The 17,210-nt window shown below is 46.9% G+C and overlaps 1 protein-coding gene across 1 annotated transcript in view; it reads right to left on the bottom strand.

The window, feature by feature from the left end:
• The window catches only part of LOC118964953 (metallophosphoesterase MPPED2), a 120,234-nt gene that overhangs the window by 52,608 nt on the left and 50,416 nt on the right, over nucleotides 1-17,210 (bottom strand). Inside the window, exon 4 of the mRNA XM_036981323.1 lies at nucleotides 16,461-16,686. Coding sequence (XP_036837218.1) covers nucleotides 16,461-16,686 — 226 coding nt within the window. The remainder of the gene's footprint in view (nucleotides 1-16,460; nucleotides 16,687-17,210) is intronic.

Raw genomic sequence — 17,210 nt, 5'->3', positions numbered from 1 at the left:
ATACAGTGAATTATAAGTGAAATAATCTGTCTGTAAACAATTGTTGGAAAAATTACGTGTCATGCACAAAGTAGATGTCCTATCCGACTTGCCAAAACTATAGTTTGTTAACAGGACATTTGTGGAGTGGTTGAAAAACGAGTTTTAATGACTCCAACCTAAATGTATGTAAACTTCCGACTTCAACTGTAAATATAAAAATCTGCCGATTAATGGGTAATTTACTTTTTTGATCCTGCAATCATCCGTATCGGTATCAGCGTTGAAAAATCATAATCGGTCGACCTCTACTTCATACCCCCATATCTATCACCTATACACAACTAACCCTTCATACCCCCATATCTATCACCTATCCACAACTAACCCTTCATACCCCCATATCTATCACCTATACACAACTAACCCTTCATACCCCCATATCTATCACCTATCTACAATGAACCCTTCATACCCCCATATCTATCACCTATCTACAATGAACCCTTCATACCCCCATATCTATCACCTATCTACAATGAACCCTTCATACCCCCATATCTATCACCTATCCACAACTGCTTCATATTATTGTATCATATTGTATAAAAAAAGAAGGCAGAGACACAGAGGTACGTAAATGCATTGCAGCGAAAGCGTACACAAACACACACACTCACTCACTCACTCACTCACTCACTCACTCACTCACAAACACACACACTCACTCACTCACAATCACACACACACACACTCACTCACAGGCACAAACACACACACACAAACACACGCACGCACGCACGAGCACACACACACAGGAGCACTCACTCACAGGCACACGCGGGTGGAGGCTCTGACCTTTCCAGAGGAAAATGAATAAAGGACTAAATGCAGGTCTCAAATGCAGATTTTGTCATTTGCAGGTTTCCCTACGGTAGGACACTGAGTTCTGCTCTGTGACTGTGGTATTTAACAGCCAGGGTGTTGACTAACTCTCAGGACAACAACAACAGAAGATAGCAGGTTTCCCTACGGTAGGACACTGAGTTCTGCTCTGTGACTGTGGTATTTAACTCTCAGGACAACAACAACAAAAGATAGCAGGTTTCCCTACGGTAGGACACTGAGTTCTGCTCTGTGACTGTGGTATTTAACAGCCAGGGTGTTGACTAACTCTCAGGACAACAACAACAGAAGATAGCAGGTTTCCCTACGGTAGGACACTGAGTGCTGCTCTGTGACTGTGGTATTTAACCCTCAGGACAACAACAACAGAAGATAGCAGGTTTCCCTACGGTAGGACACTGAGTTCTGCTCTGTGACTGTGGTATTTAACTCTCAGGACAACAACAACAGAAGATAGCAGGTTTCCCTACGGAAGGACACTGAGTTCTGCTCTGAGACTGTGGTATTTAACTCTCAGGACAACAACAACAGAAGATAGCAGGTTTCCCTACGGTAGGACACTGAGTTCTGCTCTGTGACTGTGGTATTTAACTCTCAGGACAACAACAACAGAAGATAGCAGGTTTCCCTACGGTAGGACACTGAGTTCTGCTCTGTGACTGTGGTATTTAACTCTCAGGACAACAACAACAGAAGATAGCAGGTTTCCCTACGGTAGGACACTGAGTTCTGCTCTGTGACTGCGGTATTTAACTCTCAGGACAACAACAACAGAAGATAGCAGGTTTCCCTACGGTAGGACACTGAGTGCTGCTCTGTGACTGCGGTATTTAACAGCCAGGGTGTTGACTAACTCTCAGGACAACAACAACAGAAGATAGCAGGTTTCCCTACGGTAGGACACTGAGTGCTGCTCTGTGACTGCGGTATTTAACTCTCAGGACAACAACAACAGAAGATAGCAGGTTTCCCTACGGTAGGTCACTGAGTGCTGCTCTGTGACTGCGGTATTTAACAGCCAGTGAGTTGACCAACTCAAAGACAACAGCAACAGAAGATACAAACAAGCCTTGATTTCCACTCTTAAAATACATAACCATTAACCAAAGTTTAACAGGATCTGTACAGCCAAACAGTTGAGAACACAGGAGGAGATAAGGGGGAGGCCACACTGGGGAGGAGAGAAGAAGGAGGAGGCCATACTGAGGAGGAGAGAAGGGGGAGACCATACTGGGGAGGAGAGAAGAAAGAGGCCATACTGAGGAGGGGAGAAGAAGGGGGATGCCATACTGAGGAGGAGAGAAGAAGGGGGGAGGTCATACTGAGGAGAAGAGAAGAAGGGGGAGGCCATACTGAGGAGGAGAGAAGAAGGGGGAGGCCATACTGAGGAGGAGAGAAGGGGGAGGCCATACTGAGGAGGAGGCCATACTGAGGAGGAGAGAAGAAGGAGGCCATACTGAGGAGGGGAGAAGAAGGGGGAGGCCATACTGAGGAGGAGAGAAGAAGGAGGCCATACTGGGAAGGAGAGAAGAAGGAGGCCATACTGGGGAGGAGAGAAGAAGGAGGCCTTACTGAGGAGGGGAGAAGAAGGGGGAGGAGACCATACTGAGGAGGAGAGAAGAAGGGGGAGGCCATACTGAGGAGGAGAGAAGAAGGGGAGGCCATACTGAGGAGGAGAGAAGAAGGGGAGGCCATACTGAGGAGGAGAGAAGAAGGGGAGGCCATACTGAGGAGGAGAGAAGAAGGAGGCCATGCTGAGAAGGGGAGAAGAAGGGGGAGGCCATACTGAAGAGAGAAGAAGGGGGAGGCCATACTGAGGAGGAGAGAAGAAGGGGGAGGCCATACTGAGGAGGAGAGAAGGGGGAGGCCATACTGAGGAGGAGAGAAGAAGGGGAGGCCATACTGAAAAGGAGAGAAGATGGGGAGGCCATACTGAGGAGGAGAGAAGAAGGGGTGGAGACCATACTGAAGAGAGAAGAAGGGGAGGCCATACTGAAGAGAGAAGAAGGGGGAGGCCATACTGAAGAGAGAAGAAGGGGGATGCCATACTGAGGAGGAGAGAAGAAGGGGGAGGCCATACTGAGGAGGAGAGAAGAAGGGGGAGGCCATACTGAGGAGGAGAGAAGGGTGAGGCCATACTGAGGAGGAGAGAAGAAGGGGAGGCCATACTGAAGAGAGAAGAAGGGGAGGCCATACTGAAGAGAGAAGAAGGGGGAGGCCATAATGAAGAGAGAAGAAGGGGAGGCCATACTGAAGAGAGAAGAAGGGGGAGGCCATACTGAAAAGGAGAGAAGGGGAGGCCATACTGAAGAGAGAAGAAGGGGGAGGCCATACTGAGGAGGAGAGAAGGGGGAGGAGACCATACTGGGAAGGAGAGAAGAAGGGGGAGGCCGTATTGAGGAGGAGAGAAGGGGGAGGCCATACTGGGGAGGGTAATATTTGGAGTAGGAGATTCACCACAGACCAGGGAACTCCACACAATGGAGTAATCCCTATAGAGGGCTGACCCCAAAACAAACACAAACGCACGCACGCACGCACGCACACACACACACACACACACACACACCAGCTTTCACTCAGTTATACAAAAACATACACATACAAGCAGACAGGAGGCAGACACACTTTTGAAGGCAGTGTGTGTGTGTGTGTGTGTGTGTGTGTGTGTGTGTGTGTGTGTGCACGCGAGAGAGCGAGAGAAGCGAGAGAAAGGGTGTGTGTGTGTAGGAAAGTGTGTGTGTGTGTGTGTGTGTGTGTGTATGTGTGTGTTAAAAGACTGTATCTTAACTCCCGTCTCTGGTCTCAATCCGTCAGTACATCTTATCAGAGTCAGAGAAACCAGCAGGACTCCACACATATCAATATCTGTAGTCTGTCTACCATGCCTCCCACCACACTACTGTGTGTGTGTGTGTGTGTGTGTGTGTGTGTGTGTGTGTGTGTGTGTGTGTGCGCGCGAGAGAGCGAGAGAAGCGAGAGAAAGTGTGTGTGTGTGTCTGTGTGTGTGTGTGTGTGTGTTTATGTGCGCGCGAGAGAGCGAGAGAAACAAGAGAAAGGGGGTGTGTGTGTGTAGGAAAGTGTGTGTGTGTGAGTGTTTGTATGCTCCTAAGCAAGGATATGTGTGTTTTCCACTGAGATCAATGTCCACCTTTCCAGAACGTTCCCGAAGCACCTTAACATCACGTCACACCTGACACTAGTCTACGTGCTGCATTATGCAGCCGCTGCCATTTACCAAATACAAAGACAACCAGAGCCATGAATATGGAAGCTGGAAAAATCTATATGTCTCAGAAAAACAGAGGTCAAGACATTTGACTGAAAAAGGACCATAGAAGGGACCTTGTCTTTGTCTAAGGATGAGCAGTAAGCATCATCACTAGTCATGTGGAAGACTGTGCAGCGTTACCCATCTAGAGATGTCCCACTGGGCACACACTGGTTGAATCAACATGGTTTCCACATCATTTCAATGAAATGACGTTGAACCAATGTGGAATAGATGATGAATTGATGTCTGTGCCCAGTGGGGTGTTGCTTTCAAGCCAAGAGGCAGAGCACTGCCTTCAGCAGCCTTAACAGTAGCAGACACCCATCAGCTCTGTCTCTGCTGGGGTGAGGGGTCTGCACAGGGGTGAGGTTATATCCTGCCTGGTTGGCCCTGTCCGGGAGTGTCATCAGACAGGGCCACAGTGTCCCCCGACCACCCCTGTCTCAGTCTCCGGTATCTATGCCGCAATAGTCTATGTACCGTGGGGCTAGGGTCAGTCTGTCCTGTCTGATGTAATTCTCCTGTCTTGTCCTGTGTGATCTTAGGTATGCTCCCTCCAATTCTCCCATCTCTCTCTCCCCTCCCGGAGGACCTGAGCCCTAAGACCATGCCTTAAGACTACCTGGCCTGATGACTGTCCCCAGTCCACCTGGTCGTGCTGCTGATCCAGTTTCTGCTGTGCTGCCTGCAGTGAGGGAACCCTGACCTGTTCACCGGTCGTGCTCCCTTGTCCCAGACCTGCTGTTTCCTCTCCCCCCCTTTCTCTTCCTCTCTCTTCCTCACCTTCTATCTCAACCTCTGAATGCTCGGCTATGAAAAGCCAACTGACATTTACTCCTGAGGTGCTGATCTGTTGCACACTATACAACCACTGTGATTATTATTTGACCCTGCTGGTCATCTATGAACGTTTGAACATATTGAAGAACGATCTGGCCTTAATGGCCACGTACTCTTATAATCTCCACCCGGCACAGCCAGAAGAGGACTGGCTCCTCTCTAGGTTTCTTCCCTGGTTCCAGCCTTTCTAGGGGGTTTCTGTAGAAGCACTTTGTGACAACTGCTGATGTAAAAGGGGCTTTATAAATAACTATGATTGACTGATTGAACTGTCCCCTATGAGACTGTGTGTGTGTGTGTGTGTGTGTGTGTGTGTGTGTGGGTAGTTGGGTCACAGGGGGCAGCTGGTTTAGGTATCAGCTCTGCTAAGCATCTGTTAGTAAGGAGCCTGTTCTCCGTCTCCGTCATGGCTTAATGCTTTCTCTCATAGTCTGGCTGGTCAACATAGAGATGGAGGAGGGTATTAAACACCAGTCAACATAGAGATGGAGGAGGGTATTAAACACCAGTCAACATAGAGATGGAGGAGGGTATAAAACACCAGTCAACATAGAGATGGAGGAGGGTATTAAACACCAGTCAACATAGAGATGGAGGAGGGTATTAAACACCAGTCAACATAGAGATGGAGGGTATTAAACACCAGTCAACATAGAGATGGAGGAGGGTATTAAACACCAGTCAACATAGAGATGGAGGAGGGTATTAAACACCAGTCAACATAGAGATGGAGGAGGGTATTAAACACCAGTCAACATAGAGATGGAGGAGGGTATTAAACACCAGTCAACATAGAGATTAAACACCAGTCAACATAGCGATGGGGGAGGGTATTAAACACCAGTCAACATAGAGATGGAGGAGGGTATTATACACCAGTCAACATAGAGATGGAGGGTATTAAACATCAGTCAACATAGAGATGGAGGAGAGTATAAAACACCAGTCAACAGAGAGATGGAGGAGGGTATTAAACACCAGTCAACATAGAGATGGAGGAGGGTATTAAACACCAGTCAACATAGAGATGGAGGAGAGTATAAAACACCAGTCAACATAGAGATGGAGGAAGGTATTAAACACCAGTCAACATAGAGATGGAGGGTATTAAACACCAGTCAACATAGAGATGGAGGGTATTAAACATCAGTCAACATAGAGATGGAGGGTATTAAACACCAGTCAACATAGAGATGGAGGAGGGTATTAAACACCAGTCAACATAGAGATGGAGGGTATTAAACACCAGTCAACATAGAGATGGAGGGTATTAAACACCAGTCAACATAGAGATGGAGGAGGGTATTAAACACCAGTCAACATAGAGATGGAGGAGGGTATTAAACACCAGTCAACATAGAGATTAAACACCAGTCAACATAGAGATGGAGGAGGGTATTAAACACCAGTCAACATAGAGATGGAGGAGGGTATTATACACCAGTCAACATAGAGATGGAGGGTATTAAACATCAGTCAACCTAGAGATGGAGGAGAGTATAAAACACCAGTCAACATAGAGATGGAGGAGGGTATTAAACACCAGTCAACATAGAGATGGAGGGTATTAAACATCAGTCAACATAGAGATGGAGGAGAGTATAAAACACCAGTCAACATAGAGATGGAGGAAGGTATTAAACACCAGTCAACATAGAGATGGAGGAGGGTATTAAACACCAGTCAACATAGAGATGGAGGAGAGCATTAAACACCAGTCAACATAAGAGATGGAGGAGGGTATTAAACACCAGTCAACATAGAGATGGAGGAGAGTATAAAACACCAGTCAACATAGAGATGGAGGAGAGTATTAAACACCAGTCAACATAGAGATGGAGGAGGGTATTAAACACCAGTCAACATAGAGATGGAGGGTATTAAACATCAGTCAACATAGAGATGGAGGAGAGTATAAAACACCAGTCAACATAGAGATGGAGGGTATTAAACACCAGTCAACATAGAGATGGAGGAGAGTATAAAACACCAGTCAACATAGAGATGGAGGAGGGTATAAAACACCAGTCAACATAGAGATGGAGGAGGGTATTAAACACCAGTCAACATAGAGATGGAGGGTATTAAACATCAGTCAACATAGAGATGGAGGGTAGTAAACATCAGTCAACATAGAGATGGAGGAGGGTATTAAACACCAGTCAACATAGAGATGGAGGAGGGTATTAAACACCAGTCAACATAGAGATGGAGGAGGGAATTAAACACCAGTCAACATAGAGATGGAGGAGGGTATTAAACACCAGTCAACATAGAGATGGAGGAGGGTAGTAAACACCAGTCAACATAGAGATGGAGGAGGGTATTAAACACCAGTCAACATAGAGATGGAGGAGGGTATTAAACACCAGTCAACATAGAGATGGAGGGTATAAAACACCAGTCAACATAGAGATGGAGGGAATTAAACACCAGTCAACATAGAGATGGAGGAGGGTATTAAACACCAGTCAACATAGAGATGGAGGAGGGTATTAAACACCAGTCAACATAGAGATGGAGGGTATTAAACACCAGTCAACATAGAGATGGAGGAGGGTATTAAACACCAGTCAACATAGAGATGGAGGAGGGTATTAAACACCAGTCAACATAGAGATTAAACACCAGTCAACATAGCGATGGGGGAGGGTATTAAACACCAGTCAACATAGAGATGGAGGAGGGTATTATACACCAGTCAACATAGAGATGGAGGGTATTAAACATCAGTCAACATAGAGATGGAGGAGAGTATAAAACACCAGTCAACAGAGAGATGGAGGAGGGTATTAAACACCAGTCAACATAGAGATGGAGGAGGGTATTAAACACCAGTCAACATAGAGATGGAGGAGAGTATAAAACACCAGTCAACATAGAGATGGAGGAAGGTATTAAACACCAGTCAACATAGAGATGGAGGGTATTAAACACCAGTCAACATAGAGATGGAGGGTATTAAACATCAGTCAACATAGAGATGGAGGGTATTAAACACCAGTCAACATAGAGATGGAGGAGGGTATTAAACACCAGTCAACATAGAGATGGAGGGTATTAAACACCAGTCAACATAGAGATGGAGGGTATTAAACACCAGTCAACATAGAGATGGAGGAGGGTATTAAACACCAGTCAACATAGAGATGGAGGAGGGTATTAAACACCAGTCAACATAGAGATTAAACACCAGTCAACATAGAGATGGAGGAGGGTATTAAACACCAGTCAACATAGAGATGGAGGAGGGTATTATACACCAGTCAACATAGAGATGGAGGGTATTAAACATCAGTCAACCTAGAGATGGAGGAGAGTATAAAACACCAGTCAACATAGAGATGGAGGAGGGTATTAAACACCAGTCAACATAGAGATGGAGGGTATTAAACATCAGTCAACATAGAGATGGAGGAGAGTATAAAACACCAGTCAACATAGAGATGGAGGAAGGTATTAAACACCAGTCAACATAGAGATGGAGGAGGGTATTAAACACCAGTCAACATAGAGATGGAGGAGAGCATTAAACACCAGGCAACATAAGAGATGGAGGAGGGTATTAAACACCAGTCAACATAGAGATGGAGGAGAGTATAAAACACCAGTCAACATAGAGATGGAGGAGAGTATTAAACACCAGTCAACATAGAGATGGAGGAGGGTATTAAACACCAGTCAACATAGAGATGGAGGGTATTAAACATCAGTCAACATAGAGATGGAGGAGAGTATAAAACACCAGTCAACATAGAGATGGAGGGTATTAAACACCAGTCAACATAGAGATGGAGGAGAGTATAAAACACCAGTCAACATAGAGATGGAGGAGGGTATAAAACACCAGTCAACATAGAGATGGAGGAGGGTATTAAACACCAGTCAACATAGAGATGGAGGGTATTAAACATCAGTCAACATAGAGATGGAGGGTAGTAAACATCAGTCAACATAGAGATGGAGGAGGGTATTAAACACCAGTCAACATAGAGATGGAGGAGGGTATTAAACACCAGTCAACATAGAGATGGAGGAGGGTATTAAACACCAGTCAACATAGAGATGGAGGAGGGTATTAAACACCAGTCAACATAGATATGGAGGGTATTAAACATCAGTCAACATAGAGATGGAGGAGAGTATAAAACACCAGTCAACATAGAGATGGAGGAGGGTATTAAACACCAGTCAACATAGAGATAGAGGAGAGTATTAAACACCAGTCAACATAGAGATGGAGGGTATTAAACACCAGTCAACATAGAGATGGAGGAGGGTATTAAACACCAGTCAACATAGAGATGGAGGGTATTAAACACCAGTCAACATAGAGATGGAGGAGGGTATAAAACACCAGTCAACATAGAGATGGAGGGTATTAAACACCAGTCAACATAGAGATGGAGGAGAGTATAAAACACCAGTCAACATAGAGATGGAGGGTATTAAACACCAGTCAACATAGAGATGGAGGAGGGTATTAAACACCAGTCAACATGGAGATGGAGGAGGGTATTAAACACCAGTCAACATAGAGATGGAGGAGGGTATTAAACACCAGTCAACATAGAGATGGAGGGTATTAAACACCAGTCAACATAGAGATGGAGGAGGGTATTAAACACCAGTCAACATAGAGATGGAGGAGGGTATTAAACACCAGTCAACATAGATATGGAGGAGGGTATTAAACACCAGTCAACATAGAGATGGAGGAGGGTATTAAACACCAGTCAACATAGAGATGGAGGAGGTTATTAAACACCAGTCAACATGGAGATGGAGAAGGGTATTAAACACCAGTCAACATAGAGATGGAGGAGGGTATTAAACACCAGTCAACATAGAGATGGAGGGTATTAAACACCAGTCAACATAGAGATGGAGGAGGGTATTAAACACCAGTCAACATAGAGATGGAGGGTATTAAACACCAGTCAACATAGAGATGGAGGGTATTAAACACCAGTCAACATAGAGATGGAGGAGGGTATTAAACACCAGTCAACATAGAGATGGAGGAGGGTATTAAACACCAGTCAACATAGAGATGGAGGGTATTAAACACCAGTCAACATAGAGATGGAGGAGGGTATTAAACACCAGTCAACATAGAGATGGAGGAGGGTATTAAACACCAGTCAACATAGAGATGGAGGGTATTAAACACCAGTCAACATAGAGATGGAGGAGGGTATTAAACACCAGTCAACATAGAGATGGAGGAGGGTATTAAACACCAGTCAACATAGAGATGGAGGGTATTAAACACCAGTCAACATAGAGATGGAGGAGGGTATTAAACACCAGTCAACATAGAGATGGAGGGTATTAAACACCAGTCAACATAGAGATGGAGGAGGGTATTAAACACCAGTCAACATAGAGATGGAGGAGGGTATTAAACACCAGTCAACATAGAGATGGAGGGTATTAAACACCAGTCAACATAGAGATAGAGGAGAGCATTAAACACCAGTCAACATAGAGATGGAGGAGAGTATTAAACACTAGCTAACGAAACATTTATGTTCTCCATAGCAGCAGCAGTAGTAGTAGTAGCAGTAGTAGTAGTAGGGGGTGTAGTGTACTGTTAGGTTGGGGTGTAGTGTACTGTTAGGTTGAGGTGTAGTGTACTGTTAGGTTGGGGTGTAGTGTACTGTTAGGTTGGGGTGTAGTGTACTGTTAGGTTGGGTTGTGGTGTACTGTTAGGTTGGGGTGTGGTGTACTGTTAGGTTGGGGTGTAGTGTACTGTTAGGTTGGGGTGTAGTGTACTGTTAGGTTGGGGTGTAGTGTACTGTTAGGTTGGGGTGTAGTGTACTGTTAGGTTGGGGTGTGGTGTACTGTTAGGTTGGGGTGTAGTGTACTGTTAGGTTGGGGTGTAGTGTACTGTTAGGTTGGGGTGTAGTGTACTGTTAGGTTGGGGTGTAGTGTACTGTTAGGTTGGGGTGTAGTGTACTGTTAGGTTGGGGTGTAGTGTACTGTTGGTCTAGGCCATAGCCATTATTATTATTATAACCCCATCCCAAACCTTAACCTTACCCCCTGTACTTAAATTAGGAATACAAGGGTGCCATTATATGCTGGACTCAGAAGGTTGAAACCCACTTGTCTGAGCAACGCTCTTAGCTGTCCACTTTATCAGGTCACCCACGTGGTGTAGTGTTGGGGTCAATGTGGAGCTAAGTGAGACCTCACACTGGACAGACAGGCTGGGCATCCCGGACTGCTGCAAGCCAGACCTCAGGCCACACGGACACTGGTTAGAGGGGGGCGAGAGAGGTGGTGTGGGGGGGTTGGCAAGCTGTCCCCTCTGCCTCTCACATGACCCCAAGCTGTCACAACAGACACTTAGCAGCCCTCACAGTAAACACACACCAGGGAAGGAGGGGGAGTGGCTTTCTCTCGTAACAGGGATGGAGAAAGAGAGAAGGAAAGAGACAGATGGGGAAAAGAAAGAGGTAAAGAAAGGCAGGGAAGAAATATTGAGAGAGGGAAATAGTGAGGAAACATGGGAGAGAGCCAGAGACTGAGAGAAGAAAACCGAGAGAGAGAGAAAGAGGAAGAGAGAGAGAAAGAAAGAGGAAGAGCGAGAAGGACAGAGAAAGAGAGAACGAGAGAGAGAGAGAGAGAGAGAGAGAGAGAGAGAGAGAGAGAGAGAGAGAGAGAGAGAGAGAGAGAGAGAGAGAGAAAGAAAGAAAAAGGAAGAGAGAGAGAGAAAGAAAGAGGAAGAGCGAGAAGGACAGAGAAAGAGAGAACGAGAGAGTGAAAGAACGTGGGAGAGCCAGAGAGAGAGAAAACAGAGAGAAAGAACAAGAGAGAGAGAGAGAGAAAGAAAGAGGAAGAGCGAGAAGGACAGAGAAAGAGAGAACGAGAGAGAGAGAGAGAGAGAGAGAGAGAAAGAGGAAGAGAGAGAAAGAAAGAAAGAGGAAGAGCGAGAAGGACAGAGAAAGAGAGAACGAGAGAGAGAGAGAGAGAGAGAGAGAGAGAGAGAAAGAGGAAGACAGAGAAAGAAAGAAAGAGGAAGAGCGAGAAGGACAGAGAAAGAGAGAACGAGAGTGAGAGAACGTGGGAGAGAGCCAGAGAGAGAGAAAGAGGAAGAGAGAGAGAGAAAGAAAGAGGAAGAGCGAGAAGGACAGAGAAAGAGAGAACGAGAGAGTGAGAGAACGTGGGAGAGAGCCAGAGAGAGAGAAAGAGGAATGAGTGAAAGAACGTGGGAGAGCCAGAGAGAGAGAAAACAGAGAGAAAGAACAAGAGAGAGAGAGAGAAAGAAAGAGGAAGAGCGAGAAGGAAAGAGAAAGAGAGAATGAGAGTGAGAGAACGTGGGAGAGCTAGAGAGAGAGAAAACAGAGAGAAAGAACAAGAGAGAGAAAGAAAGAGGAAGAGCGAGAAGGACAGAGAACGAGAGAATGAGAGAGTGAGAGAACGTGGGAGAGAGCCAGAGAGAGAAAAAGAGGAAGAGAGAGAGAGAAAGAAAGAGGAAGAGCGAGGACAGAGAAAGAGAGAACGAGAGTGAGAGAACGTGGGAGAGCCAGAGAGAGAGAAAACAGAGAGAAAGAACAAGAGAGAGAGAGAGAAAGAAAGAGGAAGAGCGAGAAGGACAGAGAGAGAGAAAACAGAGAGAAAGAACAAGAGAGAGAGACCTTTTGTCTTTATTTAATGATACATTCTCATTTCATTAAACCCCCCTCCCCCACTCCCCCTTATTAAGACAAAAAAACAATATCCCCTGTACCTCATACTCACCTTGCTCCACGATACAAAACAACACCACACATCACAATAACCAAAAATCTCACCACTTCTACAACCATATATCCAACCCATCTTCCCCAGCTGTACAGACAGCCCCCCGACACACCATATCTCCTGAAATATCTCCTCACTTTTTATAATTTTATAGAACTCAAATTCCACCCCAAGGCGCGCAGAGACCATCCCATTAAATTATAGTAAAGGGTTTGTTATCCCCCACCTTTGACACTTGGGACAGGAGCCACCTCCACCTGGCCAGTCTTGACACCACTGCCTGTGACAGCCCCTCCAAGTTCTTCCTGATCCACCTCTCCGAGCCCAGGTACACCACCAAAATTGTAAGCCCTTCACAACCCCACTGCAAACCCCCTGGAAGCAGAAGAGGGGCCATATCCCTCCATGCCCAACATAACAGAGCTTTGCACTTGCCCCAGTTCACCTTAGCTGACGAAGCTCCCTCGTACAACTTCAGACTAGTCTCTAGTGCCTGCATATCCTGCCCATCACAGAAACGTAATCTGCATACGCTGACACTGCTATGCCTGTCAACACACCCATCCCTGTCCAGCACACTCCCTGCAGTCACCTGCGTAGCAGGCTCAAAAAAGCTCAATGGCTTGTGTATATAACTGCCCGATAGAGGGCATCCTTGTCTGAAGCCCCGTCTCACGCAGACTGGCCTGCTGAGCCCCCCTCCCAACTTGACCATACATGACGCCCCAGCATACAACACAGGCCAAAAAACCTTTCCCCAAACCCAAACATCACATTCAACAGATACTCATGGTCCACTCTATCAAAAGCCAGTCCAAAGTCCAAAGTTCACATTAGAACCTCTCAACAAGTCCAACATGTCCCTGATTAAGAACAAGAACAAAGTCTGTGATTGAGCATCCCGGTACACAATATGTCTGGCCCTCTATAGCATGACTAGACCCAGCCTCATCTACACCACCATCCGTAGCATGACTAGACCAAGCCTCATCTACACCACCCTCTATAGCATGACCAGACCCAGCCTCATCCACACCACCCTCTATAGCATGACTAGGCCCAGCCTCATCCACACCACCCTCTATAGCATGACTAGACCCAGCCTCATCCACACCACCCTCTATAGCATGACTAGGCCCAGCCTCATCCACACCACCCTCTATAGCATGACTAGACCCAGCCTCATCCACACCACCCTCTACAGCATGACTAGGCTCAGCCTCATCCACACCACCCTCTACAGCATGACTAGGCCCAGCCTCATCCACACCCCCCTCTATAGCATGACTAGGCCCAGCCTCTGCTGCCTGCGTCTCATGGCCCCTTGCATGTTGACCTCGATTTCCCCCACTGGCAATTGTATCCTCACCTTGTCTACGGCCTTTATTTGGGCACGCAAAGCTCTTATGCCCCAAATCCCCACACTCAAAACACAGAAGACTACCTGTGCTGGCAAACCCTGCATAGGGACCCTCCCCAAGCCTCACTTTAAGGTGCACATTTAACTGTTGCTCACCAAATTCACTCGTTTCATAAACAAAACCACAGCTTTGTTCATTCTAGATGTGGAATGTATGAATTCAGCTCCTACCTGTTCGCCGACCGCGAGCAGAACCTCCTCCACCTTAACTCCATGCTCAGGAACACACCTGAATCCATGCCGTAACAACAGCGTCTAGGCTGCCATCGCACACACCACACCTTCCAAGCCCCGGGAAACTAAACTCTGTCCTCTTCCTACCTAACTTTAAAAAACAATATGTACTGTTAAAATAAAAGTGTATTCACCCTCCAGCATCTAACTTTAAACATTTAGTTTTTTACCAAGGATAGAATCAAGACAATAAGTTAGGACAGAGCCATTATCCCCAGCCGCTCAACTACAAAACACTCCCAGCATGCACTGAGAAAGAGAAAGAGAGAAACTGAGAGAGAACGAGAGAGAGAACGAGAGAGAGAACGAGAGAGAGAACGAGAAACTGAGAGAGGAATGAAAGAGAGAGAAAGAGAGAACGACAGAGAAAGAGATGGAGAGAGAGAGAGAGAAGAGGAAGAGAGAGCAGGTGAGAGAAGACATCAAGATATATTGACTGTTCTGGCCCTTGGTTCTCTCCCCCTCTGTTTCCTCCCTGTCTGGCCTGCTGCTGTTTCTGTGATGTCCGGAATGCCGTATCCGTCTCCCCTCTGGCACCCACTGCTTCCCTAGCCTAGCCGCTAAACAGCTAATTATAGCCCCGCGACAGGACGGAGGTGTGACCTGGTTACCTATTTAAAGATCAGAGAGAAAGTCCCTGAATAGAGGAGAGAGGGGAGCCGCTAGGCCGCAGGAATGTGTTTCATTCCATTCCATCCAGTACCCAGACACACACATGGACACACACATGGACACACACATGGACACACACATCTATTGACACACTGTCACTGTGTGCCACCTATCTCTCGTGTACACATTGTCTCCCCCCCAACATGCGAATGCGCACGCACGCACGAACACACACACACACACACACACACACACACACACACACACACACACACACACACACACACTCCTGACTACTGTCTATTGACACAGTGTTCCAGTACCACATGTATCACTTAACCTCCATGTCAAAACACAGGTGTAATCTAAGCCTGAGGAACCCCATTAAGGAGTAGTGTGTGTTGGGATGAGCAGCCAGCGTGTCAGTGGAGCCTTTCTGTGAGCTGCCAGAGTACAAAGCCTGTGTCTCTATAGGGAGGACACAGAGGAGAAGGGAGGGAGGAGAATGAGGGAAGATAACCTGGTGTAAACTCTATAGGGAGGGGACAGAGGAGAATGAGGGCAGATAACCTGGTGTAAACTCTATAGGGAGGAGAATGAGGGAAGATAACCTGGTGTAAACTCTATAGGGAGGAGACAGAGGGCAGATAACCTGGTGTAAACTCTATAGGGAGGGGACAGAGGAGAATGAGGGAAGATAACCTGGTGTAAACTCTATAGGGAGGGGACAGAGGAGATGAGGGGAGATAACCTGGTGTAAACTCTATAGGGAGGGGACAGAGGAGAATGAGGGAAGATAACCTGGTGTAAACTCTATAGGGAGGGGACAGAGGAGAATGAGGGCAGATAACCTGGTGTAAACTCTATAGGGAGGGGACAGAGGAGAATGAGGGAAGATAACCTGGTGTAAACTCTATAGGGAGGAGAATGAGGGAAGATAACCTGGTGTAAACTCTATAGGGAGGGGACAGAGGAGAATGAGGGAAGATAACCTGGTATAAACTGCCCTTCCTCAGGGATCTGGAGGAGTTGTAGTGGTGACACAGTGTGTTAAAACACGGGACCAAGACAAGTCATATAAAGTCTGTTGGAGGCTTACCGTTTACAACTAGACAATTACATAAATAAATATAGATATGTAACCTTTATTTAACTAGGCAAGTCAGTTAAGGACAAATTCTTATTGACAATGACGGCCTACACCGGCCAAACCCGGACGGCACTGGACCAATTGTGTGCCGCCCTATGGGACTCCCAAACCGGGACAACGCTGGACCAATTGTGTGCTGCCCTATGGGACTCCCAAACCCGGCCGGATGTGATGCGGCCTGGATTCATTGATGGATGATGGTATGAATGAATCCACCACGCACACACACACACACACACACACACACACGTTCAGGTGGTGGGGATTGTGTGTAAACTCCCATTCCTCCTTACCATGGTGTCCCATATATCCGGAAGCCTTTGACGGTGACGTCAGAGTCCTGGAGGTACACACAGTTAGTGAGGAGGTCCTGGACGTCATCAAAGTCCTCGGGCTTCAGTTTGGACACGGAGGGAAAACGGTAGTAATCCTGCTTGACCAGCTCAGCCATAAAGTCCTTATCGAAGGTCAGCTCATGGTTCCCTGCTATCACCACCTTAAACTCATAGGGTAGACCACCTGGAGGGGAGAAAACATACACATGGGTTAGAGAGAGAGAGGGGAAGAGACAGAGAGAGGGGGGGAGAGAGAGCGGGAGAGAGAGAGGGGGAGAGACAGAGAGAGAGGGGGAGCGAGAGGGGGAGAGAGAGAGAGAGAGGGGGAGAGAGCGAGGGGAAGAGAGAGAGGGGGAGAGGGGGAGAGAGCGAGGGGAAGAGAGAGAGGGGAAGAGACAGTGAGAGAGGGAGAGAGAGAGGGGAAAATACAGAGAGAGGGGGAGAGAGAGAGGGGAAGAGAGAGTGAGAGAGGGAGAGAGAGAGGGGAAGAGAGAGAGGGGAAGAGACAGAGAGAGAGGGGAAGAGAGACGGAGAGAGAGAGTGGAAGAGACAGAGAGAGAAGGGGAGAGAGAGAGGGGAAGAGACAGAGAGAGAGAGAGAGAGAGAGAGGGGAAGAGAGAGAGGGGAAGAGACAGAGAGAGAGGGGGAGAGAGAGAGGGGACGAGACTGTGAGAGAGGGGGAGAGAGAGAGGGGAAGAGACAGAGAGA

Source organism: Oncorhynchus mykiss, chromosome 6, assembly GCF_013265735.2.
Source record: "Oncorhynchus mykiss isolate Arlee chromosome 6, USDA_OmykA_1.1, whole genome shotgun sequence".
Classification (NCBI taxonomy): Eukaryota; Metazoa; Chordata; class Actinopteri; order Salmoniformes; family Salmonidae; genus Oncorhynchus; species Oncorhynchus mykiss.
The sequence above is the reverse complement of the archived record's forward strand: the minus strand, read 5'-3'. Positions and strand labels throughout refer to the sequence as shown.